This window comes from Penicillium rubens (genome assembly GCF_028828025.1).
Source record: "Penicillium rubens strain IBT 27055 chromosome Unknown utg000003l_segment0_segment0, whole genome shotgun sequence".
NCBI lineage: Eukaryota > Fungi > Ascomycota > Eurotiomycetes > Eurotiales > Aspergillaceae > Penicillium > Penicillium rubens.
In genome coordinates this window covers 6,331,610-6,358,469 of record NW_026890601.1, presented here as the reverse complement: position 1 = coordinate 6,358,469, position 26,860 = coordinate 6,331,610, and the positions used below count along the sequence as shown (strand labels likewise).

Sequence of the window (26,860 nt, the reverse complement as noted above, 5' to 3'; positions counted from 1 at the left end):
TGGGGGAGTGTTTCTCCGGAGGGATTCTAATATTCCCTTTCGAGACGTTTAAATGTTTACTTCCCACTTTTGAAAGGTTGTATAGGAAGAGACAGCTAAATAATTGATATGTAATAACAATCAAATGATGTATGTAGAATATCCGCTAGAGTCGGGGCGTGGTCTTTAGTATGCAGGGATATACTATATCTCTCTAGATCATACTACTTTGTTCTATCTGAGGTATGAGAACTGAGCAAGCTGAGCAATAGTCCACGAGTAGCTGAACAAGGCTCAAATATATGACTTCAAACCGAAGAGAAACCTGTGTAGGATAGATATACTTGGATGTTACCCCGGATTGTACTTCCACCGGCATTGGAGTCAAAACACACAGCCGCGGGGTGCCGCCTCTCGATGCCGATATCCCCGCATGCGGATAACATTGAACTTCCATTATGTCGAAGTCTCTTTATACATGATCCGTTCTGCTTTTTTACGGGCATCTGGCTCAATATATCGGTCATTCTCTCACTCCTCAACCGCCAAAATGAAGCATCATTTGATGGTCGGCACCTGGACCGCCCCCGGGCGCATCTATACCGTGCAATTTGACGATGATGCCCTCACGCTGGAGCTGGTGAAAAAGACCGAGATCCCAGAAGCGGAGCCAATCTCATGGATGACGTTTTCTCACGATAAGAAGGCGATATATGGCGCAGCTATGAAGAAGTGGAACAGTTTCGCCGTCAATAGCCCGACTGAGATCGTTCACCAAGTGTCGCACCCGGTTGCTGGTCACCGTATGTCCAAGATGTCAATGAAAACAATTTCCTCTCGCTAACGTCTCTTTTCGTGCTAGCTCTGGCTCCCAGCAGCGAAACCAACACTCGTGCTATCTTCGTGCTTGCCGCCCACAAGCCTCCCTACAATGTTTACGGCAACCCTTTCTACAACCACGCCGGTTACGGCAATGTGTTTTCCGTGAAGCCCGACGGAGGTCTGGATCGCAACATCCAGAACTACGAATATCTTCCTAACACAGGTATCCACGGCATGGTGTTCGACCCCACGGAGACATACTTATACTCCGCCGATCTCACGGCCAACAAGATCTGGACGCACATCAAGGATCCCAAGACGGGCGAATTGGCACTGGTGGATTGCCTCGACGCTCCCGATGCGGGCGACCACCCCCGCTGGGTTGAGATGCACCCGAGCGGCAAGTACCTATACGCGCTGATGGAGGCGGGCAATCGACTGGCAGTCTACGTGATCGATGAGCGCACCCACAAGCCAGTATTCACCCACATCACGTACCCGTTACTGCCTTCCGGTGAGTGTGACGATGCGACCGATGTGAAAACTAGCAACTAATCTCTCATTAGGCCTTCCCCCGCGCAACAAGTATCGCGGAGATGTGACTTTTTGCACCAAGGGTGGAGAATACCTTTTCGCCACTACTCGCTCAAACCATTTCGACGTGACTGGCTACATCACTGCGTTCAAGCTCGGCCCACATGGTGAGATCGAGCGCCAGCTCTTCATCAACCCTACCTCGACCAGCGGTGGTCACTCCAACGCCGTCAGCCCCTGTGACTTCAGTGATGAGTGGCTTGCACTGTGCGATGACCAGCTTGGATTTGTTGAGATGTACCGCTGGCGTGACGAGAAGCTGGCACGCGTCGCGCGTGTGGATATCCCCGAGCAAGGATTTGGTATGAATGCCATCTGGTATGATTGAAGAGATTAGAATAAAAATAGAATAGATGAAATGTACATATATTTACGGTAGAATGTATATGTTACTTTGATACATAAACCAGAAAAGAAGAAGTAAAAAAAAGAAAGGGAAATGTCGTCGGCAGTCAAGTTCGGGTTCTGCTTTCACCCGGATGAGGGGCAAGTCTTAAGAGCCGATATATATCAAAGTGTTCTTATGTCTGGTTTTGATTGAACTCTTTTGAATCCTTCTCTGAGTTGTGTCTGTTGAAATTGGACTCTTTTTCTTTTCCTCCCTTAGTCTTCATTATGCCTACTCCCGGTCTTCTCTACGTGACAATGCAGCCGAAGGGCTCGCTGCCAGACACCCAGTTCCACGACTGGTACAATACTGAACATGGACCTCTACGTCTGCGATTGCCCTTTGTCACTAATGGCTTTCGCTTCCGTGCCACCGATGGAGAGCAGCCTGAATATGTGGCTTTGTACGATATTACCGACATGGACGAGTTGACCCGCAAGACCTACTTGGATCTAAGAACCGACTTGATTAAGACTGAGCGGGAGAAGAAAACCATGGCCCAAATTGATGTCGGCCGTTTACTGTACGATCTAGTCGATGAGCGCACCAGCCAAAACTTCCGCCCGCTAGAAGATCAAGCCGATACAGATGCCGAGACCCGGGGTAGCGTCCTTATCGCCGTCCGAGTTGCCACTCACCCAGACCCCGCCAAACAAGCCGAGCTGGACAAATGGTACCGCGAGGAACATTTCGAGATGCTCTCCCGTGTGCCTGGATGGCGCCGGAGCCGCCGTTTCGTCACGGCGGCGATCGATCCCGCCGCCCCGCGCGAATCGCTGGCTCTCCACGAGTATGCTCCCGTTAATGGCCTTGGAGGCGATGCCCACAAGGCCGCCATGAATACACCATGGGGTGCGCGTCTCATGAGCGAGGTGGTCACCTCTAAGAAGCGTCGCGTATATGAGTGGTACTACACCTTCGGCCCTGCTCCCCGTGAACTCACTGCGCTAGCTGCCCCGGATGTCGTTGGGCCTTGGAACTCAAATGATGGCCGTACTCGCACATTTCCCTCGACCACCCGTCCGGCTGTCGAGTCGTTCGTCACTACTTCTGATGGTGTTGAAATCCCCTACCGCCTAGAGGGTAGCACGGACCCCTACGCGCCCGTCGTCGTTCTGAGCAACTCCATCCTGGTCAACTGGAACATCTGGGATCGTTTTGTGGACGCCTTCTTTGCTCATCAGCAGAACCAGCGTTACCGTGTCGTGCGCTATTTGACTAGAGGCCGACACTCCCAAAGTGGTGAGCAGCCTGTCAACATCGATTTGCTGGCCTCTGATCTGGCTACATTGCTCGAGGCCTTGCGTGTGCCTCCCAAGGCCGCTCGTTTGATCGGTGTCAGTCTGGGTGGTGTGACCGTTTTGAACACTGCTCTTCTGCACCCGGAGCGCATTGGGGCCTTCATCGCTTGCGACACCAACTCTTCCGCTCCCGAATCCAACCGCAAGGCATGGGGTGACCGTGTCGCCATTTGTGAGAAGGAAGGATCTACCGATCCAGATACCAATGAGCCCATTGTCGGCGAAGAGTTGGCCGAGCTAACCACCCGTCGCTGGTTCGTGCCGGAATCATACCAGACCCAGCCCGAGGTCCTTGCGCCCGTCAAGGAGGCTGTGCGCACCAACAGCTTGAAGGGCTTTGCCCATAGCGTGCAGGCCCTTTGTGCCTACGATATCCGGGAGCGTATGGCTGCTGCCACTGTACCAGGTCTGTTCGTCGCCGGAGCCAACGACGGTGTCCTACCCCAGACAATGCAAAAGATGGCCGCGGATCTACGTGGTGGCGCTGATCTCAAGATCATCGACCGTGCCGGCCATCTGCCCATGGTGGAGCAGCCTGTGGCATTCGCGGAAGTCGTGACTGAGTTCCTCAGCAAAATAGATGGTTGATTGGATTTATATGGGTTATGTGTAAATAGCTTTTGTTCGGCATATAAATAAATGATTGATGAATGTGTTCAATATGTTCACTGATGAGACAATGAGACATAACTGTATCTTCCCTCCATGTATGGAGTATTGTTCCATCGTATCGTGACTTCGGATCCAGCCATGTACAGGGATACACGTCAAAGGAACGCCTTTTGCAGGACTTCTATTGTATAGTAAGGGGCGTCAACGAGTCGGAATATCTTGTGTAGAGGAGGGTGTTCATGCGGAAGGGAAGATTGATCGGGATGTGTTTTGAAGTACTCGGCCAGCTGTATGTCAGTAACGAGATCATGGTCCAAATAAAGACAAGATGGTAAAGACAATAGCCATGAAGTGTACACGACATCATTGAAGAAGAAGAAAGAGAAAAGTCACAGGCCTAAACAATTCGGCAGACGAAGGCGGCCAAGTGTGAAATTCAGCTTGCGGGGGAAACGCCAAGTGCATTTCTCCTTGACATGCATTTTACAAGTTCTTGTTCTTCACTCTCTTTTCGTTATTTCTCTTCCTTAATTCTTCCTTTCTTTTTATCATGCCTGAGAGCAAGATTCCCCAACCGGGTCCTGCCAAACTTAAGCGCAATGCGGGTCCTGACGAGTGGCTGGAGGCCGCGAAGGATTGCAAGTATCTATCAGAGCCACATATGAAGCAGTTGTGTGAGATCGTCAAGGAATACATGATGGAGGGCAAGTTGTTATCTACCCAGGACTTGGCTTAACTATTCTGACTCTGTTCGCAGAATCAAATATCCAACCAGTCTCGACACCCGTCACGGTCTGTGGTGACATTCATGGCCAATTCTACGATCTCTTGGAACTCTTCCGAGTTTCTGGAGGCATGCCTGATGGTACAGAACTCGACCCCCCGAAGACATCCCCCTCTGTCATTACCTCCGCCGATATTGAACCCCCGTCGAGCATCTCAGACCCTAAAATTCGCAAGAAGCTTCGCGGTCCCACCGTGAATTCCAATGATGAGGAGGAAGATTCGAGTTCGCGAAGCCGATCGGCTAGCGATACATCTGCAGATCTCCAGCTTAACCGCAACTTTGTATTTCTGGGTGACTACGTGGACCGTGGATATTTCAGTCTGGAGACGTTAACGCTTTTACTTTGTCTCAAAGCAAAGTGAGTCCCACGTGGCACTTGGTGGACTTGATAACAATGCTTACAAATATTCTAGGTATCCCGATCGAGTCACATTGGTTCGTGGTAATCACGAGTCGCGCCAAATTACCCAGGTATACGGTTTCTACGAAGAATGCTTCCAAAAGTACGGTAGTGCTTCAGTATGGAAGGCATGCTGCCAGGTTTTCGATTTCATGACATTGGGGGCCATTATTGACGGCAAGGTGCTGTGCGTTCACGGCGGCCTGAGCCCTGAAATTCGCACACTGGACCAAGTCCGCGTGGTAGCCCGCGCACAGGAGATTCCTCACGAGGGTGCCTTCTGTGATCTTGTGTGGTCTGACCCAGATGACGTGGAGACGTGGGCTGTCAGTCCTCGGGGAGCGGGTAAGAATCATCCGGATCTTCCTTTCTTTTTTCTTCCACATAGCTGACAATCTTCCCTAGGATGGTTATTCGGAGACAGAGTGGCCGATGAGTTCTGCCATGTTAATGATCTCTCGTTGATCGCACGCGCTCATCAGTTGGTCAACGAGGGCTACAAATACCACTTTAACAACCAAAATGTGGTCACCGTGTGGAGTGCGCCAAATTACTGCTACCGATGCGGAAACCTGGCCTCGGTCTGTGAAATCGGAGAGGATCTCAAACCCACATTCAAGCTGTTTAGTGCAGTTAGCGATGACCAGAGACATGTTCCAACTTCGCGGCCAGGACGCAGCGAGTACTTTTTGTAACATTTGATGCAAGTTCTGCACCGGCGCTGGCGTTCGGTTTGGGTATTTGGGCGGAAGGATGAGCATTATATAATGATTTAGACCAGACTTAATGATGCATACGCCTTGTGTTTATGAGAGACCAAAAGGGATTGAAACCAGATATGAATAGAGAACCGGCCAAAGACTTGATATCTCCCGAAGAGCTTACCCGCTTCAGACTATCGGAAAGGACACATTAAACACGGGTTCATACCAAAACGGCAGTGATGTGAACGGAGCTACCTAGGCACTGGTCAAGGCCGAGGCTTTCCAGAATGTCCCGCGATCGCCTGCCGGAACTCATCCCGAGTTGCGGAACTTATCCCGGGTCGCATCCCGGATGTACCATAAAAGGTTCCCGGATTGGCTTTACGCTTACTGACACGTCAAAAACACTTTTCAATGGAGCAAGTCGATGTCCTCATTTGCGGCAGCGGGTCCGCCGGACTTTGCGCTGCTACCTGGCTCGCCAAGTATGGGGTACGATGCAAGGTACTAGAACGGCGGGGTGGTCCCATGAAGATGGGTCAAGCCGACGGTGTGCAATGTCGCACCGTGGAAATCTTCGAAAGTTTTGGAATTGGGGAAGAGCTTCTTCGTGAGGCTTACCACGTTCTAGAGGTCAACTTCTGGGCCGACAATGGCACAGGGGCCATCAAGCGGACAGGCCGGACAGCAGATACCCAACCGGGTCTATCACACCAACCTCACGTTATTTTGAACCAGGCACGTATCAACGGGCTCCTCATCGAGCTGATGCAGAAATATAACGACCAACAAATCGACTATGGCTACAATGTGACCGATGTCAAAGTTGATAGCACATCTGCCGAGGACCATGATACCTATCCGGTCAAAGTGACTGCGGAGAAGGACGGAAAGACAGAAAGGTTTGCAGCCAAATACGCACTGGTAGGTGATCATTATCTTCGAAATATAGGGTATTATGCTTAGTGTCTTAGGCTTGTGATGGGGCACACAGCATTGTCCGCAAAGCCCTCGGGTACAAAATGATTGGAGACAGCAGCGACGCTGTCTGGGGTGTCATGGACATGGTTCCCCGAACGAATTTCCCGGACATTCGCAAAAAGTCTACTATTCGGTCAAAGTCAGGAAATATCCTGATTATTCCCCGCGAAGGCGATAGCGACAACCTGACAAGGTTCTATATTGAACTTGCACCAGGAACCAACCCGAAAGAGGTGACGCTGGAGAATCTGCAGGCCCAAGCACAGAGCATCTTCCGCCCTTACAGGGTAGACTTTGTGGAAACAGTCTGGTGGTCGGCGTATGCGATCGGCCAGCGTCATGCCGATTTCTTCCACAAGGATTACCGGGTCTTCCTCGCCGGCGATGCTTGCCATACCCACTCCCCCAAAGCCGGCCAGGGTATGAATGTCAGCTTACAGGACGGTTATAATATTGGCTGGAAGCTCGGGGAGGTTCTGACTGGTCTGGCCACTCCCTCACTTCTAGAGACTTACGTCCTAGAACGCCAAAAGGTGGCTATTGATCTGATTACATTCGACCGCTATTTTTCCAAGCTGTTTTCTTCTGGGGCCACAACATCTCCTGCTGAGTTCCAAGAAGGCTTCATCAAGTCTGGGAAATACACCGCAGGCTTGACGGCCAAGTATGAGGCCTCACCCATCACCTCTGCATTGGCATCGACCAATCTCGCCTCCAACGTGGCCGTCGGTATGCGGCTGCCCAGTGCACAGGTCGTGCGGTTCTGTGACTCCAAACCTCTACACCTCATGAAATCTCTCAAGTCCGATGGTCGGTGGCGCATCATGGCCTTCATAGGTGACCTGACTGTGCTAGAGAACCGCTCAAAGCTCAACAAGGTCTGTTTGTCACTAAACCTACAACCTGGCCGTTATCTAATACATCATATAGCTTGGAGATTACTTAAGTGCGGCGGATGGGCCCATCCAGACGTTCACACCCAAGGACCAAGACATTGACAGCCTCATCGAGACTATTATCATCGGGCATGGAAAGCGTCATGACGTTGAGTTGGAACAGATTCCCGAATGCTTTTATCCAGTCTCTGGGAAAAACCAAACAAGAGGTGCGGATGCTCTAACATTTAATCTTCCCACCATGCCTAACCTAGAGTATTTAGACCTACACAAGATCTATTATGACGACGAGAGCTACAATGACGGACATGGCCATGCATACGAATATCTTGGCATTGACCCGGCACAAGGTGCTCTCATCATTGTTCGACCAGATCAATGTAAGTAAATCCGTGGCCGTGAGATGATCAGATACAACTGACGCGTTTGAACTAGATGTGTCTGCCGTTATGGGCCTAGGCGATCATTCGGAAATCGGCAAGTTCTTTGCCGGGTTTCTCAAACGCCAAACGTACGTTGGTCATAACATGTGAATAGAAGGATAGGCTAAATGACATGTATATTAGGGAGAACGATTCCAGTTGGCAGACGTCCAGTCCAGTGGGCAGCAGATTATGATATCATGATAGTATAGGAACCCATTGGGGGGAAATGTGAAATTGCATTCTAGATAGCTTTAGGAAGAGCCTCAAGGAAAGCGCCGAGAAAAAGAAAGCAATGTGTTAATCAAGACTTACGAATATGCATTCTGAATATGCCAATTTAGGGACGGAGTTTGGTTTGAAGCCGGCATTGCGTATCGGAATACAAGCAGAAAGGCACTACCACGATATTACGGGTATGCATATTGTACGGACGAAAGGAATTGTAAATCAAGATCGTTCAATTCAAAAGACAGCAAGACGAAACTCTTAAAAGTCAAAAATAAGGTCAAACACAATCAATCGAAGTGATCCAATCGTTTCATATCTTAGCCAATCTCGGACTTACCGCCACTCCTTCCTCGGGGTTGCCACTTGTCTACAGGCACTGCGAGTAGTAATCACCCTGCTTCTGGCAGGTGTATGGGCTGGCGCAAGTGGTTGGACCGGTCCAGTTCTGTCCACCACACTGCGCATAGTGAGCAGCGCCGGTGGTGCTTGGTCCAGTTGTGGTGGTGGTCTTGGTCGCAGTAGTGGTGGTCACCTTGGTGGTGGTAGTGCCGGAGCCTGAGTCGGTCGAGCCGAAAGTCGAGCCGAGAGGACCGACCTTGATGTTCGAATAGACAACGTAGGCGTTCGGATGGTTAGCTTCAACATCTGAAGGCTCGCCAGAGGAAATGTCGCAGCTACCACGAGCAGCACCGGGAGTAGTCGAAGAGGCGCTGGTTGGGTAGGTGCTGTCGAGCCACAGCATGTTGGCCGCGTGATCATCCCAGAGACTCATGACCAGAACCATGCCCTCTGCAAGACCGGCCCCCATGCCCGCCATACCGCCGTGTTTGGCGAATACGTCCGTGTCCTTAAATGCAGTCTTCTGAGCGGAGCAGAAGGAGTCGGTGATGGAATTGCCAGTCACAGCGCTGATGGTGGACACAGACTGGGGGATAACCTTGCCATTCTGCACGTAGAAGCGTTTGATTTCCGAGAGGGTGCCGGTGGACGTGCCATCGTTGGTGATAAACTGAGTCACCACAGTGAAAGGGGATTCGGTATCAACGATCTTGCTCGGGCCATAGAAGGACTGGTTGCCCATGCGATATGGGTTGAAATCACATCCATCGGGGTCACAAGTACCACCATAGCGGTCACTGCTGTATGTGCCGCCACAGGAATCTCCAGTGCACCGGGTCTGGGCTGGGTCATCGCAGGGATGGGGTGTGAATGCGGTGGAGATGGAATTGGCCTCCCAAATATCCATCTCAGCACAGCAAGAACCATAACTGCCAGTACCACCGTTAACATCGCTGGAAGACGGCTCCCAGCCTTCCACGTTGGCCTGGCCGTTGATGAACTTGAGATCGCGCGGGCATTGCGCGTCGCAGTAACCAGTACCGTATTTCGCACCAGCTTTGTTGGTAGGATACCGTGCCATGCCACCATCTTCGTCCATAGCCACAAAGTACAGCGCACCGTTCAAGCCACAGGGAAGGTTCGAGACATCGACATCGAAGGTGAACTCCTGGTTGAGCAGCTGGAACATTTCGTACTTGCTATCGTCCGCCATCAGGTAGAGACGTGAGCCGATGTTCTTTTGAGATGCTTGAGTGACGAAGTTCAGCCGCAAAGAGCTGCCGCTGGCGGTAACACCATAGGTGCCCTTGTAGTCGGCACCATCCAGGGCGCAGTTGGTGGCACATGTAACATCGTCCGGGCAGAGAGTTCTATCCCAGTCATTGCCAGTATAGCAATTGGTGTAGCCGCCAGTGTTGTGAACCCAGCGCCAGTTGGAATCGATGACAACCTTGCCGCTTTGGGAAGTGCAGCTGCCTCCCGCAGTGCACTTTTGCCAAGTCAACGACGGATGAACTTCGGCAGTGCTTGTGCCAACCTGCTGTGCCTGTGCAGCCCCGAGAAAGGCGGCCAAAAGCAGAGCATTTTTGTAGATCTTGAAGGAGAGAGCGGAAGCCATGATGTCCCGTTTTGATGTGCACTGGATTGAGGGCTTGATTGCTGGGTGAATTGATGAGGAAACCGAGACTGGGATGGGAACAGAGTTCTTTTATATTCCAACAGGAGCTAGAGAGGGCTGTAAGAGGATTCACATGGAGCTTCATGCCACGGCTCTACGGTCCGTATGACCGTATGATAAATAGACTCAATAGACTGCCATGTTTCCCAATGGAGAAGTACGACAAACACTCCGGGGACACGGAGGGAGTTCCCCAGACCCCGCCACTAGCTTCAGAAGTAGTTGAAGTCATTTTCTGGAGGAGGCGCCTTGGGTCTTAGTGTCACCGAGATGGCTGTGAGTATCCTATCGCTTGGTAAGGGAAAGCCGAACTAGGCTCAAGCAACGCAGCCACTTCGGATGGGAAACCCATTGGCGGCTAAATGGCCTGCCTCCAAATCAGACAGGGACAACGCCATATTGTGCACGGCGCCCGACTTGGAGAAACGAAAGATGTTAGTATACCCAGATTAGGAAAATACCTCGGATCCGTGGCAAGGTAGTGACAATTCACATTCTGCGGAATCTAGACCGGGGCATGGTTTACCCCCATTCTCGGTAAATTGCGTTAGCTGTGCGCACTGCGTGTGGGCAATGGGGTGCATTAGCGCGATGAAGATAATTTAGTTTAATCACGGGGATTAAGGAACCAATGTGAAGCACAGGCCTGTCAAGTAATGCTGTTTTAGTCTCATGACGCCTGGGTAGGTGAGATTGATGCATAATTTTGGTGCCGAGGGGCCTTTGGCTCGCGCTAGAGAAACGGTGGCTAGAAAGGAATCCTGGGACTCATCGGGATGGTTTTGTTTTTTTGATTGTCGATTCGAGTCCTAGTTATAGACCTAGATACAAAATGATCGACGTGATGAAGATCGACGAAGATCAAAGAGTAAACAAAAGAACGCCGATCTGGGCAATGCCGGATGACTCATCGCCGAAACCGGCAATCTTGGAAGTGGGATATTCACGAAAAAAAAAAAAAAAAAAAAAAAAATCCGAAACAATTCCTCTCCGTCTTATTTTGAAGAAATACCAAGCGGATTCAACACCGTTATCTCATTTATAATGGCTGCTAGCTTCATTCTGACGCTTTCCGGTCCTGACCGTCCCGGTATTGTCCATGCGGTCACTGCATTCCTCGTGCAGAACAACCTCAACATTATCGATTCGTCGCAATTCGGAGATCCTACCTCCCAGCGCTTCTTTATGCGCACACAATTTGCAACTGCAAATGGCGAAGATGAAACCCCTGAACTTGAGAAATTGCGCACTGCGTTCGAGCCCACTGCCCAGTCGTTCTCCCTCAACTTCGAGATCAACCCCAGTGTGAAAAAGCCCCGCGTGCTGATCATGGTCTCAAAGATCGGTCACTGCCTCAACGACCTGCTCTTCCGCCAATCCACCGGCCAGCTGAGCATTGAGGTCCCTTTAATCGTTTCCAACCACCCAGACTTCGCTACCCTTGCGGCCACCTATAATATCCCATTCCACCACCTCCCCGTCACCGCGGATACCAAGGCGCAGCAGGAGGCCCAGATTTTGGAGTTGGTGAGCCAACACAACATTGATTTGATTGTGCTGGCTCGGTATATGCAGGTGTTGTCCCCAACCCTGTGCTCCGCCATGTCCGGTCGCATTATCAACATCCACCACAGCTTCCTGCCCTCTTTCAAGGGCGCTAAGCCCTACCACCAGGCCTACGACCGCGGTGTGAAGATCATCGGTGCCACTGCCCATTTCGTCACCAGTGACCTTGACGAAGGCCCGATCATCGAACAGAATGTCGTGCGAGTCAACCACGGCATGAGTCCCAAGGAGCTGACCCATGCCGGCAGTAATGTGGAGAGCAACGTACTCGCCACTGCTGTCAAGTACGTGACGGAGCGCCGTGTGATCTTGAACGGCCATAAGACTGTTGTCTTCAACTAAGTGATTTGGGTGTCATCCCAATTCTGTGATTCATATAGCCCATATTACACATTTGGCCATTAAATCATCCCCTTCAACGTCCGTTTTCTGATACCTCTGTGGTCATTATAGACCATGAGACTACCAAGGAAAGAAAATCGAAGTCGACATGGATTTTGACTTCGAATGTATATAGTATAGTATACATATACAGTTCATTAAATACAATGACTCAAAGTGGTCTCCAAAAAACTCGTAGATTAAGATCCTATAGTGAACGAACTCATTCTTATACGACTTTCTTTCTCTTTTCATGTTTCAACCAATTTTGGAGTTTTCTTTTCTTTTTTCTTTTTGGCTTCCAAAAACAGGCGCTTAAGCGCTGCCTGGCGGAGATCAAACTCAACATCTGCGCTGCTCAAAGACAGATCCCACTTCCTCCCCACATCTTGAATCAAGATGACATTTACAGTTGCTCCCCATCTGAATTACTTTACCATCCCTCTCAAGGACTTTGTGGCTGCCCGACCTGAATTTGAAGGGTTTGGTGTTTGTGCGTACATTTTCTCTCATGCCGATCCCGCCCCGCGAATCCTTCTTCTCCAGCGCGCACTGACTGATTCAATGCCCGGGTGTTGGGAGGGCCCCGGAGGCGCATGCGAACTGGACACCGACAAAACGTTATTTGATTCTCTTGTGCGGGAGACGCTAGAAGAAAGTGGATTGCATGTGTCTCACATTCTGGACCTCGTCGCGGTGGATTGCTGGGAGCATCATCGCCGCAGTGGCGGCAAAATACGTATCGCCAAGTACTCGTTCGTTGTCGAGGTTCAAGAGGCCTTGGGATCGTCAGCAGGAAAACAGCAAGCAGTGCCAACACTCCAAATACCTGTCCACCTCGAGCCACTGGAGCACCAGAAATTCGACTGGGCGGTAAAAGAGGACGTTCTGCTTTCTATTCGATCACCCAATGGTCCATACAGATTCCCATTGCCCTTAGTTGGTCATCAAGCACCCAATATCCTCCGGGCTTTTGAATTGGTGGAACAACGAGAGAGCAGGAAAGAATGGTCCAAAGATCCGACTCCCTTGAATAGCCGATACCCGTTGCGTGACTCCAGTCAGAGTCAGCACTAGTCTCAAAACAAAACTCTAAGCCTAAACAGCATATCCCATATCCTCAGACCGAGCTGGTGCATGTGGCGCTACCTTGTGCGCTACCTTGTTTATCTTGAAGAAGCCATGCAGAAACCGGAGCATGCTCCGACTAGTCAAGCCACGTTGATTTCGCTTGTGCGTTGGGCGCTTTGATTTCTCGAGAGAATAAGGCTAAATGATATACACTGCTGATTATCTGCATAAACCAGTGCATATCGGGTGATTTCGTGGGGAACTTGCATTTACGGAGGCTGCAGGGGAGTACAGTTATTCCCCGGCAAGGAAACAGGTACACCGTCTATATAGAAACATATCGATTCCCAGTTAATCAAGCATTCCGACCCCCAGGGATGTTATGCGAACTCCTTCTAATGCTGTTGATCATGGCCGGTTTAGTATCTGTTTCCATCCGTGCACAATTCGTACATGAACTGGTCGCGAATTCGAGTAGATAGGTCGAGCGGCTGGGTGGTGTATCCTATTCGTCGGATCAAATAAGGTATATAACCCCTGGTCAATACCTAGGCATTAGTCGGATGTCGGATGAATCACCGGAAAAGAACTCGGGCAGTCTGACGAGCGTCAGCCTCTTGGTGATAGGTGCTTTCTGTCGGCAATATACTCCCACGCCTATTGTCGATTGATTGTGCTTCGTTCTCCTGGGTTTATGGTGCTTTCCCACGTAAGCTCATCTCCGAAATTCCATGAGATTGCAATGCCGTGCCAAATCTGGACTACTTGTTTCCCACATAGTAATTCTTCCAAAATTATTCCAGCTCGGGTGTTGGTCCGTACAAAAAAAGGGGCTTGTGAAATTGAAATTCTCTCTCCGTTAGGCTAAAGTGTACTAAGTAATCTTCGCAATGTCAGAAATGCCAGTCGTAGGTAAGGAGCCATTCATGATCAAGGAATCTGCTCCTTGCCGTACTTGTCCATTATAGGTTGGTATAAATCCCATTGTGACTCCCACACATTTCGATGCTGTAACACGCTCGAGAAGTTCCACCTAGCCAAAATGCGGTTTATCTCTTTGCTTTCGATAGCCGGCGTTACAGGCCTAGTGCTGGCAGCACCGGGTCCATCCCTATCTAAAAGGGCTGGTTCCTTCGTCTGTATGAAGTGCAACAATCGTGGAGCAAACTATATATCTGACCAGGTCGTGGATAGGGTTCGGCGCCAACGAAGCTGGCGCAGAGTTTGGGAGTGGGAACATTCCAGGGGAACTAGGAACAGATTATATCTGGCCGTCGACCTCAACCATCCAAACCCTGCGTGATGCAGGGATGAATTTATTCCGCATTCCCTTCGCGATGGAGCGGTTGGTTCCAGGAACTCTGACATCTAGCATGGATGCGACTTACCTGGCTTCATTGAAAAGTGTACGTATCTATATCCGGTAGGTGTACGCGGTACTAATTTTGCAACAGACTGTCAACTATGTCACGTCCAGCGGTGGATATGCCGTTATTGACCCTCACAATTTTGGACGATAGTAAGTTCTCGGATTGCATTTGCGCTGTGTGAATATTCACCTTACCATCTCTACATAGTTATGGCAATATCATCACCTCTACTAGTGACTTCGCAGCCTTTTGGACGGCCCTTGCATCGGAATTCGCATCGAATGACAAGGTCATCTTCGATACAAGTGAGATTCACTATTCCTCAATCCAAGCCGCACACTAACGTTTTAGACAATGAATTCCATTCGCAAGACCAAACCCTGGTGTTGAACCTAAATCAAGCTGCTATCAATGCTATCCGTGCTGCAGGAGCAAAATCGCAGTACATCTTCGTGGAGGGTAACTCATGGAGTGGTGCGTGGACATGGACAACTGTCAATGACAATATGAAAGCCTTGACAGACCCACAGGACTTGATTATCTATGAGATGCACCAATACCTTGACTCTGACGGTTCCGGGACATCGGAGACATGTGTCAGCTCAACTATCGGACGAGAACGAGTCGTGGCTGCCACACAGTGGCTCAAGGACAATGGCAAGAGGGCATTTTTAGGTGAATTTGCCGGGGGTGCCAATCCTGTCTGTCAAAGTGCAGTGACAGGTATGCTCGATTACTTGCAAGCGAATAGCGATGTCTGGGTTGGTGCGTCCTGGTGGTCCGCTGGACCATGGTGGGGAAACTACATGTACAGTCTCGAGCTTCCTTCCGGCGTAGGCTATACCTACTACATGAGTCTTCTGAGGAATTATTTCCCCGGCTCAACTGGTTCGGGTGGGACAACCACAGCAGCCCCAACTTCCACACCAACTGTCGCTACTGCTACCAAGACCACCACAACTGGGTCAAGCACCACCGGCGCGGCTCACTATGCGCAGTGTGGTGGAAAGAGCTGGACCGGGGCAACCACCTGTGCTAGCCCATACGCCTGCCAGAAGCAGAGTGACTACTATTCGCAGTGCCTGTAGGCGAACAACAGGACTAGAAGATATAGGTGTCAGCAGTACCTTGGTCAGGGTCTTATACTGCCAGTGAGATCAAATTTCGATTTATCGTTTCGTCAGCTTCCCGCTGGATCTGCTATTGGCTATCATTTATGTACCTAGGTACTTTAGGACTACAATATATGGGTGTATGTACTCCGTACTCACGTTCCATTGTCAACGGTGTGATGTACAACGTATGTTGTAGTACGTAGATATTTGCATGTCTGTACTTTATATGTATTTAGAGCATTCAGGTACTTCGGGCCTTTTCTATACTGACAGGTCAAATCCAAATTTAAATACCTCACTTTAGAACCCGTACACTATTCGCGAATATGTCGACCCCGGGTAGGTACCTTTGGTTGAGCAATTTCTCTCTTTTTAGATAGTTCTGCATGAAGTTTAATATGACAATCCATGGATAGCCTCAACTTATATCGTGATCCCTGAGGCCTCTGGGGCCCAAATTGGTTAGATCGCAAGAGACGAGCTGTGTTGTCCCCCTGCACAACAGTGCTATACGACAAAACATGAACCACGTCTTAAATATAGCATTGGAACATTATGCATGTACTTCATTATATCTGCAGGTCACGTCCCTTCGGTGTTGCGGTACCCGTTGCCGAGGGGTGGTGCAGACCGAGTATCGTCTGCATCACAGCAGTTCACTGTGCAACCTTTGTATAACCTTCCTGGATTCATATTTAAGACCTGTTGGCCTTCAAGTCTGTTAGAACAAATCTTGGAAAAGTATCGACCAGGAACGATGGCAGAAGGCAACCCGTCGACTCTCAATCAATTGGTTCAAATTCTAGCACAGACTCGGGGGATACACATGGACGTCCCAAATGGTAAGTATGTTTGAGCCCTTTACACCCGCTGTTTTGGGTAGGTTCGCTTCCATTCGGGCTTTTAGAGACACCCCATGCCACCCAGAATGCCCTCCAAGACTTAGAGTATATCTCAGCAATTCTTCGAACCGACCATACCAAGCAACGGGAGGCCGAAGTCCTGACCGATGTCCTTGGTATTTGCCATCAGCCAGCCATGCTAGGGGGCCTAGGAATATCGAAGCATGATTCTCTAACAGACCAACAACAATCAGAAATCTTGTTCCTCGTGGATGCGTGGCTGGAATCACTCAATTCAGCCGATCGAGAAAAATCAATACCTTGCCGTCTAACACAAAGACCAGAAGGCCGCCGAGGAATGACTATAAGTGAAAAGATATTTGCGATGCATGACCTAAACCACAAAGGGTTTGTGGCTCCAGGCGACATAATTCGTGTCCATGTTGACTGGATACTTGCCTCTGAGGTGTCTTGGGCCGTAGGTTTGCTTCTGAAGGCGCCGTGAGCTGCGAGCTGACTGAGTCTCAAGGGAATGGAAACAACATACAATCATCTAGGGAAGCCTGGAATATTTCGAAACGACCGCTTCTGGCTTTGTGGGGACCATGTTGTTGATCCTCGGGTTAACGAGCTACCTCAAGTGCAGGCGCTGATCAGCGGAAGCGAGAGAGCGAAGAAAACTTTCAAAATGACAGAATACCAAGGCATGAATGTCAGTTTCCCTTACCTCGTGCTTTTTGCACTCGCTGAATCACAGCTATGAAGTACACTATTCTCCACACTGAGTTCTACCGAGAGCGCGCCCAACCCGGAATGCTGGTCGTCGGCTCGGACTCACACACGTGTTCGTCAGGAGCAGTAGGCTGTCTCGCAATTGGACTGGGTGCTGCAGATGTCGCCTTACCGTTGGTAACTGGAGAAACATGGTTTCAAGTCCCAGAAACCATCAACATACGCCTGGTTGGAGCACCGAAGCCAGGGATTGGGGGTAAAGATGTCATTTTGTACATCTTGCAAGTTCTCAAAAGAAATACTATAGCATCCGACAGGATCGTGGAATTTACAGGCCCGGCACTCAGGCATTTATCCCCTGATACCCGATTCGCAGTTTCCAACATGACCACGGTTGTGTCAATACCATAAATTAGTTGGGCCAAATTCACTAACATGAATGACAGGAACTTGGTGGCATTACTGGCATATTTATGCCTGACGACACCACCCACAACTTTATTAATAGACGAAAACTCGCTCGTCACAAATGCCACACAACGTACTTCAGGCCCGATGCCGATGCAGAGTATGCCGCAGTTCATCAGATCGATCTCACGCATGTGGGGTCTTTTATCGCACGGTATCCCAACCCGGATGACGTGGTTCCAGTTACGGAAGAAGAGGGAATGGAGTTGAATGGGTGTTTTATCGGGGCATGCACTACTACCGAGGAAGATCTGATCCTTGGTGCTCTAGTAATGGAGCAAGCAATGAAAAGAGGATCAAAGCCTACCGCAAAAGGGAAGAGGAAGGTCGTTCCCGGTTCCATGCCAATACTGTATCGCTTACGCAAACTGAGGTTATGCGATATATACGAAGACGCAGGATTTGAGATCGGCATCCCCGGGTGCAGTTATTGCGTCGGGATGTCAGCCGATCAGGCTGCCCCAGGAGAGGTCTGGATTTCCTCTCAGAATCGGAATTTCGAAAACCGGATGGGCAAAGGTAATGAATACTTTTGAATGTGATTTGAATAGTTGATTGAAACCACCTGGTTCAGGTTCAATTGGCCACCTCGCCTCTGCAGCCACTGTCGCAGCATCGTCCTTTGAAATGAAGCTGGTTGATCCTAGTGACCTACTTGCTGCAATAGATTTAAGCAGATGGCGGCAGCTCACAACAGCAAGCACGCACTCGGATGCAACTAGCCCAAAGAGCGATCTGATATATGTTGAGCCATGCGGTTGTGACTATCATAGGGCCGGTGCCCAGACGCAGAAACAAATAGAGAAACCGCGGCTAGATATACACGGAAGAGGACAGACAAAAAGCCTTCAAGGCAAAGTACAGAGACTGGGAGATTTCGTCAACACGGATGCAGTGCGTGTTTATTCTTTCGTCTATGTCCGTGGAGTGCCATAGCTAATGGTAGTCTTCAAGCTCGCCCCTGCCGAGTTCCTAATTGGCATGAAAAATAATATGGACGCTGGCCTGCGTTGCCTGGTACATACGCATCCAAAATTCCGCGAACGAGCCCAACAGGGGTTCAATATTGTTGTTGGTGGTAAGGGATTTGGTTGCGGGTCTTCACGCGAACAAGCAGTGATGGCATTACTAGGCAAGTCAAGTCCAACAAGGGCTTTTTTTTTTCTTTCTTTAAAGAAGCCATTTGACGAGTCAGACATTTTGACCAGAGTTCCTTTCAGGGTGCGGTGTCCAGTGTGTCATAGCTAAATCGTTTTCGTTCATCTTCCAACGCAACATGCCAAGCCTCGGGCTCCTGGGCATCACCATGGAAGATGAGTCCTTCTTTCAAGTTGCAGATGATGGGGTGTCAATCTCCATCGATTTAAATTCACGAATAATTGATGTCGCTGGGAAGACGTTCGGGTTCAAGCTCAGCCAAATGGAAACCGAGATATTCCAATTTGGTGGGATTGCTTCGGCGTTTGGGGTATTCGGAAACAAGCTGCTCGAGGCAATAACCCCAGCCAAATCGCCTTCAGGATATAAACAGGAGGAATCAGAGCAGCCGGATAAACTACTACAATGGTAAAATATCATACCCACTGTCTGCATCTTGCTCATTGAGAAGGAAGACGGAGACAGAGGCACGGCTGTTGAGTAGCCATAAAGACCGAGGCGAAGGATCCAACGTACCAATAGGACTTGAAGAAGAAACATAATGTTCACTAGCCTGGCAAACCCAAGGTACCAATAATTGTCCATACTGTACAGCCTCTCCATGATCTCGTTTACACCGTACATCTTATCAGGTTATGAGCCCGGGGGACTCGTTATTGATCTGATCTCACAATCGGTCAATATCCTCGGCCTGCGCATTTTCAACGCACAGTGTGGCACAGGAGGTAGTGCGAAGCCCAGTAACCTTCCTACATCAAAAGTTGTTTCGGGACCTTGGTCTAGCGAAACTTACACATCTCTTATTATCTCTGTCGAGTAAGAGAATTGCCTAATTGGGCTTTGTGAATAGCTTCAGATCGACGGCTTGTCGCCAGAGATCTGTAAAGGGTGGCAGGCGGTCTCTATTACAGAGATTGCTGCCGGGTATTGTCATCTCATCGTGGGCAGCAAAGATCCATCAGACTACTCTAGTCTGAACCTTGGTGACTTGTTTGCTTGCCGCCTTTCTTGTTTGCTGCCTACCCCACGAGCAGAGGCTTTTTTTTTCATACAACTCTCTCATCTGCATCGAGATCTTACATCCGCTTGCATCTTTTCGAATTCATCGTTTTCCATCGGTGTCTCCATCGTCTCCATCATCTCCATCGACGAGATATCGCATAGAGATCGTGCATCCTTTTGCATCTCTTTGCATCTCTTTACCATTGTTTTCATCATCCGTATCGCCGTCTCTATCAACGAGACATCCTATTGAGATCAACGTCGTTTTACCACCAACATCTCGCTTGAGACTATCAACTTCTCACCTTCGGCTCCCGCGTTCGACGTTGAACCCCGTGTTCACCTCTCCTCCTTTCGTCGGCGATTTCTTACATCATGGCGGAATCACGTGGAGGACCTTCGAATCCCAAGTTCTCGGACCTCGTACCTTTGCTTAAGGGCGAGTCGAACTGGGAGATATGGAAACAATATATGGAAATCGCCCTCAATGGCATTGATCCCTCATACTGGCCTCTTCTTATTGGACAGGACAAACGTCCTACTAATCTTCCTGGCATGGAAGACTCGGAAGTCGACTTTGAAGACGCAGTTACAGAGATCGACGATGACACACCTGCTCATCCCACTGCTGCTTTTGCTACTCAGCCTACACAGCCTACCACTACAAAGGCGGCTATAGCAAAGCGGAAGAAGGCTCAGCAAGCATGGGACCAGAAGAATGCAATTGTCTTGTCATACGTTGCTTCTTCTCTGGATGCCACCATGTTACTCTACTTCCGCGGCGGTCATACCGCTGCTCTAGTGTATGAAGAACTCCGGTCTCTCTATGAGGGAAAGATATTCTTCTCCATTAGAAACAAGGTCACTAAGTGGGCTACATGGAAGTACAAAGCTGGAACCAAACCAGAAGAATTTGTCACAGAGTGGCGTCATCTTTTCACCGAGATGCAAGTAGCTCTTCCGATAGAGCAGCGCGTCTCATCTCTCTATGCAATTTACGTGTTTCTACACGCAGTAAGCAACAACACTGCATGCCAACACTGGCTAAACACTGTCTCAATTCACGACGACTGGTCTTACGACGAAATCCTTCACAACATTTTCGGAGTTTTTATTGCTTCTGAGGGACGACGAATTAGAAACGATGGTCAGCTCCAAAAACAACAAGCTTCTGCCAATATCGCTTCCGCCGACAACAACAAGAAGAAGAAAAAGAAAGACAACCCCAAGGGTGAAAAGGAGGAGGACAAGCAAACCAAAAAGCAATATTGTCCGTTTCACAAGCGAGAGACAATACACAAACCCAAAGACTGCTTCCTAAATCCAAAGAAAAAGGATAAATCGGAGTCTGCTTCCATGGAAAACCTCTGGTGCTAAGCCACGTTTATGGTTGTCAGCCAGCTGGGTCTTGCATCCATTGATTTGTCTGGTTGATTTAGATGGAAAGGAATCTCGGGGTCTTTTCATCTATGTGCCATAGATCGTGGGGGTGATGAATTCTCCCTATGACACATAATCTCTCCTTATGTATGTATCTGCACTTCTTCCTTTCCTCCCTTCTACATAGTTCTGTCACACAGTACAATCCATACTTGTACAGCCTCTTCGTGATCTTGTTTACACCGTTGATCTCATCAATAATAACTGAAGCAAATATCGACATTCCTGATATTTGTAGTATTTTGGGTGAATGGGTGTTTTCGCTTAGCCGAGAGGCATAGTGACTCCAGTGTAAGAGAATAATATCTTTCGTCAAATATCGAGACTCCTTAACATTATATTATTTTGTTGCATGAGTCATTACCCTATGCTACAAGGGATCTGGGAATCGCTCGTCCGTGCCTATGTATCTGACTCTAGCCGAGATATCAAATCGACGCAACCTCTGAAGGCTTAGACTATATTCAGACTCTACAAGCGCAATCTATTTATCCCACAGATTTGACTCAACCCATACGGCGTCTTTGGCAGTACTTTCATGGTTGACTGGTCACAGACAGTCATGGTAAAAGGGTATCATCGGGGCTATCGCCTGCCCCTGACATTCGAAGACCTATGTGGTCATTATCAACTGCTGCGATTACGCAATGAACATGCGGGTCTTCTTTTGACATCAGACATGGAGGTAAGAACAACTGACTGAGTCAAAGCCTAGCATGAGAGCCTATCAGGTAGAATCCCAACAAGTTTGGGGTTACCTAGACAGGGGTATGGCGGTTACTCGATAGAAATATATAAAAGAATGACTGCATATACGGGTTGTGGAGTCTGTTCAGTGGGGGTTGACATGCTTTCCGCGGCGAACACTTTGAGGTGAGCCGCCGGATTTCCACTGCATCCTACCCAAAGAATGAAACTGAAAGCTACATCGCTATAGGCTAGCGTGACATTAGGTTTGATGGCAAAAAAGAACTCCGTTAGATGCAAAGTATATGTGTTTTATCAGAATAATCCGAGACAAACCTGTCGGCTATACAGATATTCATTTCAGTTCTGTAAAGTTGATTTTATACGGAGTAGACATGAAATAAGGCAACCATTCATTCCTGTTACTGCGTTGCATAGTACGGACATGAGGTCGCTTCAGACTGAACCAGCAATCTTGGCCACGTCAACTTTGTACATGGCTCCCCTTTAAACATCCCCCACCTTCTTCTCGTCTGAATCAGACATATGATGTGGTTCGTAGGGTATCTCGTTCCATGTATCACTTGTTCCGGGAATAGGAACCAACCAGGCTAGCGCCCAATAGACTGCTCCGGAGACAATGAACCCCGAAAAGTAGTTGACATTGTAGATGTACATGGCGCCAATAGGAACATTAACACCAATAGCACCAGCAAAACCAACAATGTTGACCAAGATGCCGGATATGTAGGCAGCATAACCGTGCCAGGAAACCCCAAACGTTCCGTAATAAATCCCATCCCGTTCAGCGCTATACAGCGCTTGGATGTCAAGGAAGCCCTTACGGACTAGGTAGTAGTCACTAACCATGACTCCTGCGATAGCGGAAAGAAATACCGAATAAGCAGAGAGGTACAAGGTGAATTTGCTGGAAGATGCAACCAAGGTCCACTGTAATTTGTTAGGACGTGCCCATCTAGCGTTTAGGGATGTACTCACGGGACACATAGCAAGACCGATTGCCGCACACAGATATCCTCCGCGTCGAATCGTGCAAAACCGAGGGAGCAGAGCTGTGAGATTGGTACCAGCTGACACGGAGTTGGCTGCAATATTCGTCCCTAGCTGTGCGAGAGCAAAGCCAGCTCCAATAACGAAGATCCCAAATCGCTCGGCGGAGCTTGCATCCTTCAAAAACATACCAAGAAGGGTAAGGGGGTTCCAAACCGCTTCGCCGAAGATAACACTAGATGACGAGGAAACAATAATCCCGATGAACGATGTCACCGCAAAGCCAACAGGAATTGTGATCAGCTGGGGCCATAGTGCGTCCTTGGGGTCGCGAGCATATCTGGTGAAATCGGGGTTGTTGATAACCAATGCTGCAAAGTTTGCGATGCAGTTCATAATGCTTTTCACAAATGCCCAGGCTAAAGCACTGCCCTGCGCCTTGTTAGGCTGGTCGATTATTGGCCCCAGTCCGTGAGCGCGAGCAATTGCCCAGCCAAAAAATGCAATAGCACAAGCCGGCGAAAAGTATGCCTTTGCCGTAAAAACGTGCCGGACCTTGTAAATGGGGAACCAAAGAGCCGGCAAAGACAGCAGCCAGAAAATAAAGAAGCTAACAAACTGCTTAGTGGTTACCCCTGATGAGCTGGGGATTGTATTTGGCAGATTGTTGTAGCTTGGCCAGATAGCAGCAATCATCAAAGTCACGCATTCACCTGAAGGTTCTTAGGATTAGTTGATTCATCTTCAGGTTCAGTTGACAAAGATTACCTCCTAGATAGCTCTGTGGTTTCGGGAGAGTCAGAAGTGAACGCATGCGTGGGGAGAGTTTGCGTACCTGTACACCATACCAGATCACAGCCATCGCTGCTCGGTTGATGATGGGCCAGAACGAACCCCAAATCCCGAATGAAGCTCGATTGGCCACCGCGAAAGGGATGCGATAGATGGTAGCAATGCGACCTAATACGTAAACAAAAATGGCTGCCACAGTATAACCAATCCAAACGCATAGCCAAGACTGCCACCAAGAAAGTCCATCAACTATCATTGAGGATGAAATCATCCATGTATTCTTCGAAATAGGGTCAGATACACTTCTCCATGCTCAACACGCCCAAGCGCGAGGAGCCATCTTAGGCTCTGGGGTTCAATATAATAAACTTACCACATTTAAGGAATCCGCAATCCAGAAGGCAACAAAATTGAGCCACCCCCATTGACGGCGCTCTGGTTCAACTAACATCGAATAGAATAAACGTGTCAGTGCAGATAATGAATAAACCCCAGTCACAAGAAGGAAGATGACCTATCATTGATATAGGAAGGCTTGGGCATAGACTCACCTGGTCGAAGATCATCGTTTGTCAACATCAGCTGCGCGGTTGACAATCCAGGCTCCGAGGGCACTTGGATCTTTTTGAGCCAGAACTTCAACTTGCCGCCTAGAGTCATGTTGGTGACAGAAGGTCTTTACAATACCAAGCTCCCTAGCGCGTCAAATGTGGTGTGATATCAAAGTGAAGCGAGACTGAGTTTGTAGTTTAGACACAGCTGAAAGATAGTAGGCTGGTCACGAAAAGTAAAGTAGAGGGTGCTGGCATAGTGTATTATAGATAAGGTGTCAAAATCGATCTACAGAGCAAAACCCTATAGGTAATAGGTAGACCTCGACGTATCTCAGCTTTGCCGACGGGCAACCCAAGCCATGCCATGTGAACTCTAACTCTCAACTTTGCCGACGGACATCTCAACCTATTCCACTTAAACTCTAACCCCGCATTTAGTGGATTTGGAGGTGTAGCACGTAGACCCCAGTGAATACATAAAAGGATGGATGATGGCTCCGAACCTACCCCAGTGAGTGTGTGGAGTAGTGTGGGTCTGGGGTAACACGTTTGTCCCGCGGTGGGGTCGCCTTTTTTTTTTTTTTTTTACCTTCGATGTTTTACCTGTCTTCGCCATGCGTTTACCAAACCAAGGAGTACAGACACGGCTTCTGGGGATATACCACATTAGGCCAAGAATGGAAGGATATCCAGTACTACATCATCCACATAGCTGAAGTAGTAGTATCGAGCCATCTATAGGTTGAATAAAAGAGCACCTTCCTTCTCTCGTCATGATATCTTGGAGGTTGTCTTAGATTAAGCTTTCGGCGTCTGGATCGTCTCCATTTCCCCAACATCTTGGCGTAGGAAAAGCGGAAAAGGGGAAAAGAAAAGAGAAAAGAAAAGAAAAGCTTTCATCAAGCATCTATCTACGTACTCCGTACAGGTCTATGAAAGTGGTCCATATTTTGGGCTTCCTAAAGGAAAGGCACGCAACCAGGTTTGCCGGAACTCCCGAGGTCCAACCCCGCGGTCAGTCAATTTAGGTTCCGTCTCTGATCTACATCTCGCTGCTACTTGCTGCTGCCATTCATTACCATCTTGCCTAGAAAGAACTGTGTTTGTTTGGTTTGCCGTTAAAGACAGACTTTTAACCATTGCTTTACTTTTATGCGTGATTGGCACCAGACTTAGGGTTAGTTCGATCACGACCAGAATTGTGTTGCAAATAAGATAGCTATGGTATCTTTAATTGGAAGCCAAATGTGGGCATGAGGGAAACGCCTACCCTCGGGATATATATATAATGAATGTGCTTTAAGCTTGCCCTACCATATTTGAATGTCAGCCGCTGCTTCTACACTCTTTCTCTCGTCATCATGTAAGGCTTCATACATCAACTGAGAAATGCAGAAAGACATGGAGTTGGTATATATTTCTGAGCTTTTCACTTGGTGTCTGTCTCCCAGGCTATGAAGACAAATTTACGTGGAAGTGTTATTGCGCCTTTTTATCTGCCTCCCATGCCTGCGCTATCCCACCTTTCATGTCAGATACCTCCTTTGCGGAGGTTACCGCTTTCGAGGCCACGAGAGCAGCAGAATGGAAGGCTGAGGCACCGGTGATGCTCTGGAGCAAGCCTATGTTTGATGCTCTCACACCACCTCCAACAATAATCTCCGGAACTCTGTTGCCTCGAATTTTTTGTTCCCGTTGGAGTTGCGTTTTGTAACGTACTAAGGTTTGCAGCTTGTCCATGGATTCGGTTGCTTTTGTTCCAGAAGGGCCACCATTGGTTAAAATTGATGCAAACCCGCACTCCATGATATCGGCCAATGCGTTCTCCCAGTGAGATTCGGGAATGAGATCAAAAGCGCGATGGAATGTGCAGGGCCGCCCGCCAGCTAGTTGAACGAGCTGCTTATTCCGGGATACATCGACCCATGGCAAATTTGGATCACAGGACATTTGTGGGGATCGATTCAGAATCCCGAAGACGAAACCGTCAGCCCCACAGGACTTGAGAGAATTGAGCGTTCGTTTCATCGATTCAAAGTCAGATTCTCCGTAACAGAAGCCTTCCGCGTGTGGCCGAACCATTGTATAAATCGGTGTTGTGAGCTGTGATTTCAATTCTTGGAGAATCTCTATGTCGGCCGATAGCCCACCGAGATGGTAGTCTTTGCATAACCTTGAGGACGATCAGTGAGGGAACGAATGGACATTTTGCAACTGAAAAACTTCACGCATTGGTTCCCTACAAATGCATGTTGCCACGGGGCAGCACCAACTTGGATACGGTACTCACTCACTCGATGCGGTCCGCTCCTGCCCTCGCAGCAACCACTGCCGATTCTTGATTGAAACATGCAATCTCTAGGATTGGTATCTGGGTAATAGCAGTTTGACTCATGGCTTGTATTGGCTGCTCAGGTGGTCTGCAGTTAGCGTACAGGGCACGGGAATAAGCGTGGGGAAAGCTTTTGTGCGACTCCCGGTCACCTGATTGAAGATCTTAAGAACCGATCCTAAATAAAATATAATCCCAGGTTAAT

General features: G+C 48.9%; 11 protein-coding genes across 11 annotated transcripts; 8 read left to right on the top strand and 3 right to left on the bottom strand.

The window, feature by feature from the left end:
• Nucleotides 1-529: 529 nt before the first annotated feature.
• Nucleotides 530-3,672, top strand: N7525_008650 (uncharacterized protein; the record flags this gene model as incomplete). The annotated part of the gene is made up of 4 exons (XM_002562714.2): nt 530-782; nt 842-1,315; nt 1,368-1,697; nt 2,003-3,672. The coding sequence occupies 4 exons, from the start codon at nt 530-532 to the stop codon at nt 3,670-3,672; spliced, it is 2,727 nt and encodes a 908-aa protein (XP_002562760.2).
• A 574-nt stretch (nt 3,673-4,246) lies between these two features.
• sitA (TOR signaling pathway phosphatase SitA) lies at nt 4,247-5,578 on the top strand (the record flags this gene model as incomplete). Its single annotated transcript, XM_002562712.1, has 4 exons — nt 4,247-4,400; nt 4,454-4,841; nt 4,897-5,228; nt 5,289-5,578. The coding sequence occupies 4 exons, from the start codon at nt 4,247-4,249 to the stop codon at nt 5,576-5,578; spliced, it is 1,164 nt and encodes a 387-aa protein (XP_002562758.2).
• A 423-nt stretch (nt 5,579-6,001) lies between these two features.
• On the top strand, nt 6,002-7,997 carry N7525_008648 (putative phenol 2-monooxygenase; the record flags this gene model as incomplete). The annotated part of the gene is made up of 4 exons (XM_061214445.1): nt 6,002-6,511; nt 6,562-7,446; nt 7,499-7,844; nt 7,900-7,997. 4 exons carry the CDS (start codon nt 6,002-6,004, stop codon nt 7,995-7,997), a joined length of 1,839 nt encoding a protein of 612 aa, XP_061068876.1.
• Nucleotides 7,998-8,484: 487 nt separating this feature from the next.
• Nucleotides 8,485-10,074, bottom strand: cbhB (putative 1,4-beta-D-glucan-cellobiohydrolyase; the record flags this gene model as incomplete). Its single annotated transcript, XM_002562710.1, has 1 exon — nt 8,485-10,074. The coding sequence occupies one exon, from the start codon at nt 10,072-10,074 to the stop codon at nt 8,485-8,487; it is 1,590 nt and encodes a 529-aa protein (XP_002562756.1).
• A 1,104-nt stretch (nt 10,075-11,178) lies between these two features.
• On the top strand, nt 11,179-12,042 carry N7525_008646 (formyltetrahydrofolate deformylase; the record flags this gene model as incomplete). Its single annotated transcript, XM_002562709.1, has 1 exon — nt 11,179-12,042. One exon carries the CDS (start codon nt 11,179-11,181, stop codon nt 12,040-12,042), a length of 864 nt encoding a protein of 287 aa, XP_002562755.1.
• Nucleotides 12,043-12,480: 438 nt separating this feature from the next.
• Nucleotides 12,481-13,158, top strand: N7525_008645 (NUDIX hydrolase; the record flags this gene model as incomplete). Its single annotated transcript, XM_061214444.1, has 1 exon — nt 12,481-13,158. The coding sequence occupies one exon, from the start codon at nt 12,481-12,483 to the stop codon at nt 13,156-13,158; it is 678 nt and encodes a 225-aa protein (XP_061068875.1).
• A 1,036-nt stretch (nt 13,159-14,194) lies between these two features.
• Nucleotides 14,195-15,610, top strand: egl2 (putative endoglucanase; the record flags this gene model as incomplete). Its single annotated transcript, XM_002562707.1, has 5 exons — nt 14,195-14,291; nt 14,347-14,558; nt 14,607-14,671; nt 14,730-14,827; nt 14,874-15,610. 5 exons carry the CDS (start codon nt 14,195-14,197, stop codon nt 15,608-15,610), a joined length of 1,209 nt encoding a protein of 402 aa, XP_002562753.1.
• Nucleotides 15,611-16,463: 853 nt separating this feature from the next.
• On the top strand, nt 16,464-19,249 carry acoC (uncharacterized protein; the record flags this gene model as incomplete). The annotated part of the gene is made up of 9 exons (XM_061214443.1): nt 16,464-16,479; nt 16,545-16,655; nt 16,887-16,957; nt 17,009-17,191; nt 17,245-17,388; nt 17,658-18,198; nt 18,254-18,573; nt 18,634-18,757; nt 18,888-19,249. 9 exons carry the CDS (start codon nt 16,464-16,466, stop codon nt 19,247-19,249), a joined length of 1,872 nt encoding a protein of 623 aa, XP_061068874.1.
• A 965-nt stretch (nt 19,250-20,214) lies between these two features.
• On the top strand, nt 20,215-21,216 carry N7525_008642 (uncharacterized protein; the record flags this gene model as incomplete). The annotated part of the gene is made up of 1 exon (XM_002562704.1): nt 20,215-21,216. The coding sequence occupies one exon, from the start codon at nt 20,215-20,217 to the stop codon at nt 21,214-21,216; it is 1,002 nt and encodes a 333-aa protein (XP_002562750.1).
• A 1,257-nt stretch (nt 21,217-22,473) lies between these two features.
• On the bottom strand, nt 22,474-24,429 carry N7525_008641 (nucleobase cation symporter-1 family protein; the record flags this gene model as incomplete). Its single annotated transcript, XM_061214442.1, has 5 exons — nt 22,474-22,917; nt 22,966-23,690; nt 23,746-24,049; nt 24,143-24,213; nt 24,321-24,429. 5 exons carry the CDS (start codon nt 24,427-24,429, stop codon nt 22,474-22,476), a joined length of 1,653 nt encoding a protein of 550 aa, XP_061068873.1.
• A 1,373-nt stretch (nt 24,430-25,802) lies between these two features.
• On the bottom strand, nt 25,803-26,405 carry N7525_008640 (copper homeostasis protein CutC; the record flags this gene model as incomplete). Its single annotated transcript, XM_061214441.1, has 1 exon — nt 25,803-26,405. The coding sequence occupies one exon, from the start codon at nt 26,403-26,405 to the stop codon at nt 25,803-25,805; it is 603 nt and encodes a 200-aa protein (XP_061068872.1).
• Nucleotides 26,406-26,860: the final 455 nt, after the last annotated feature.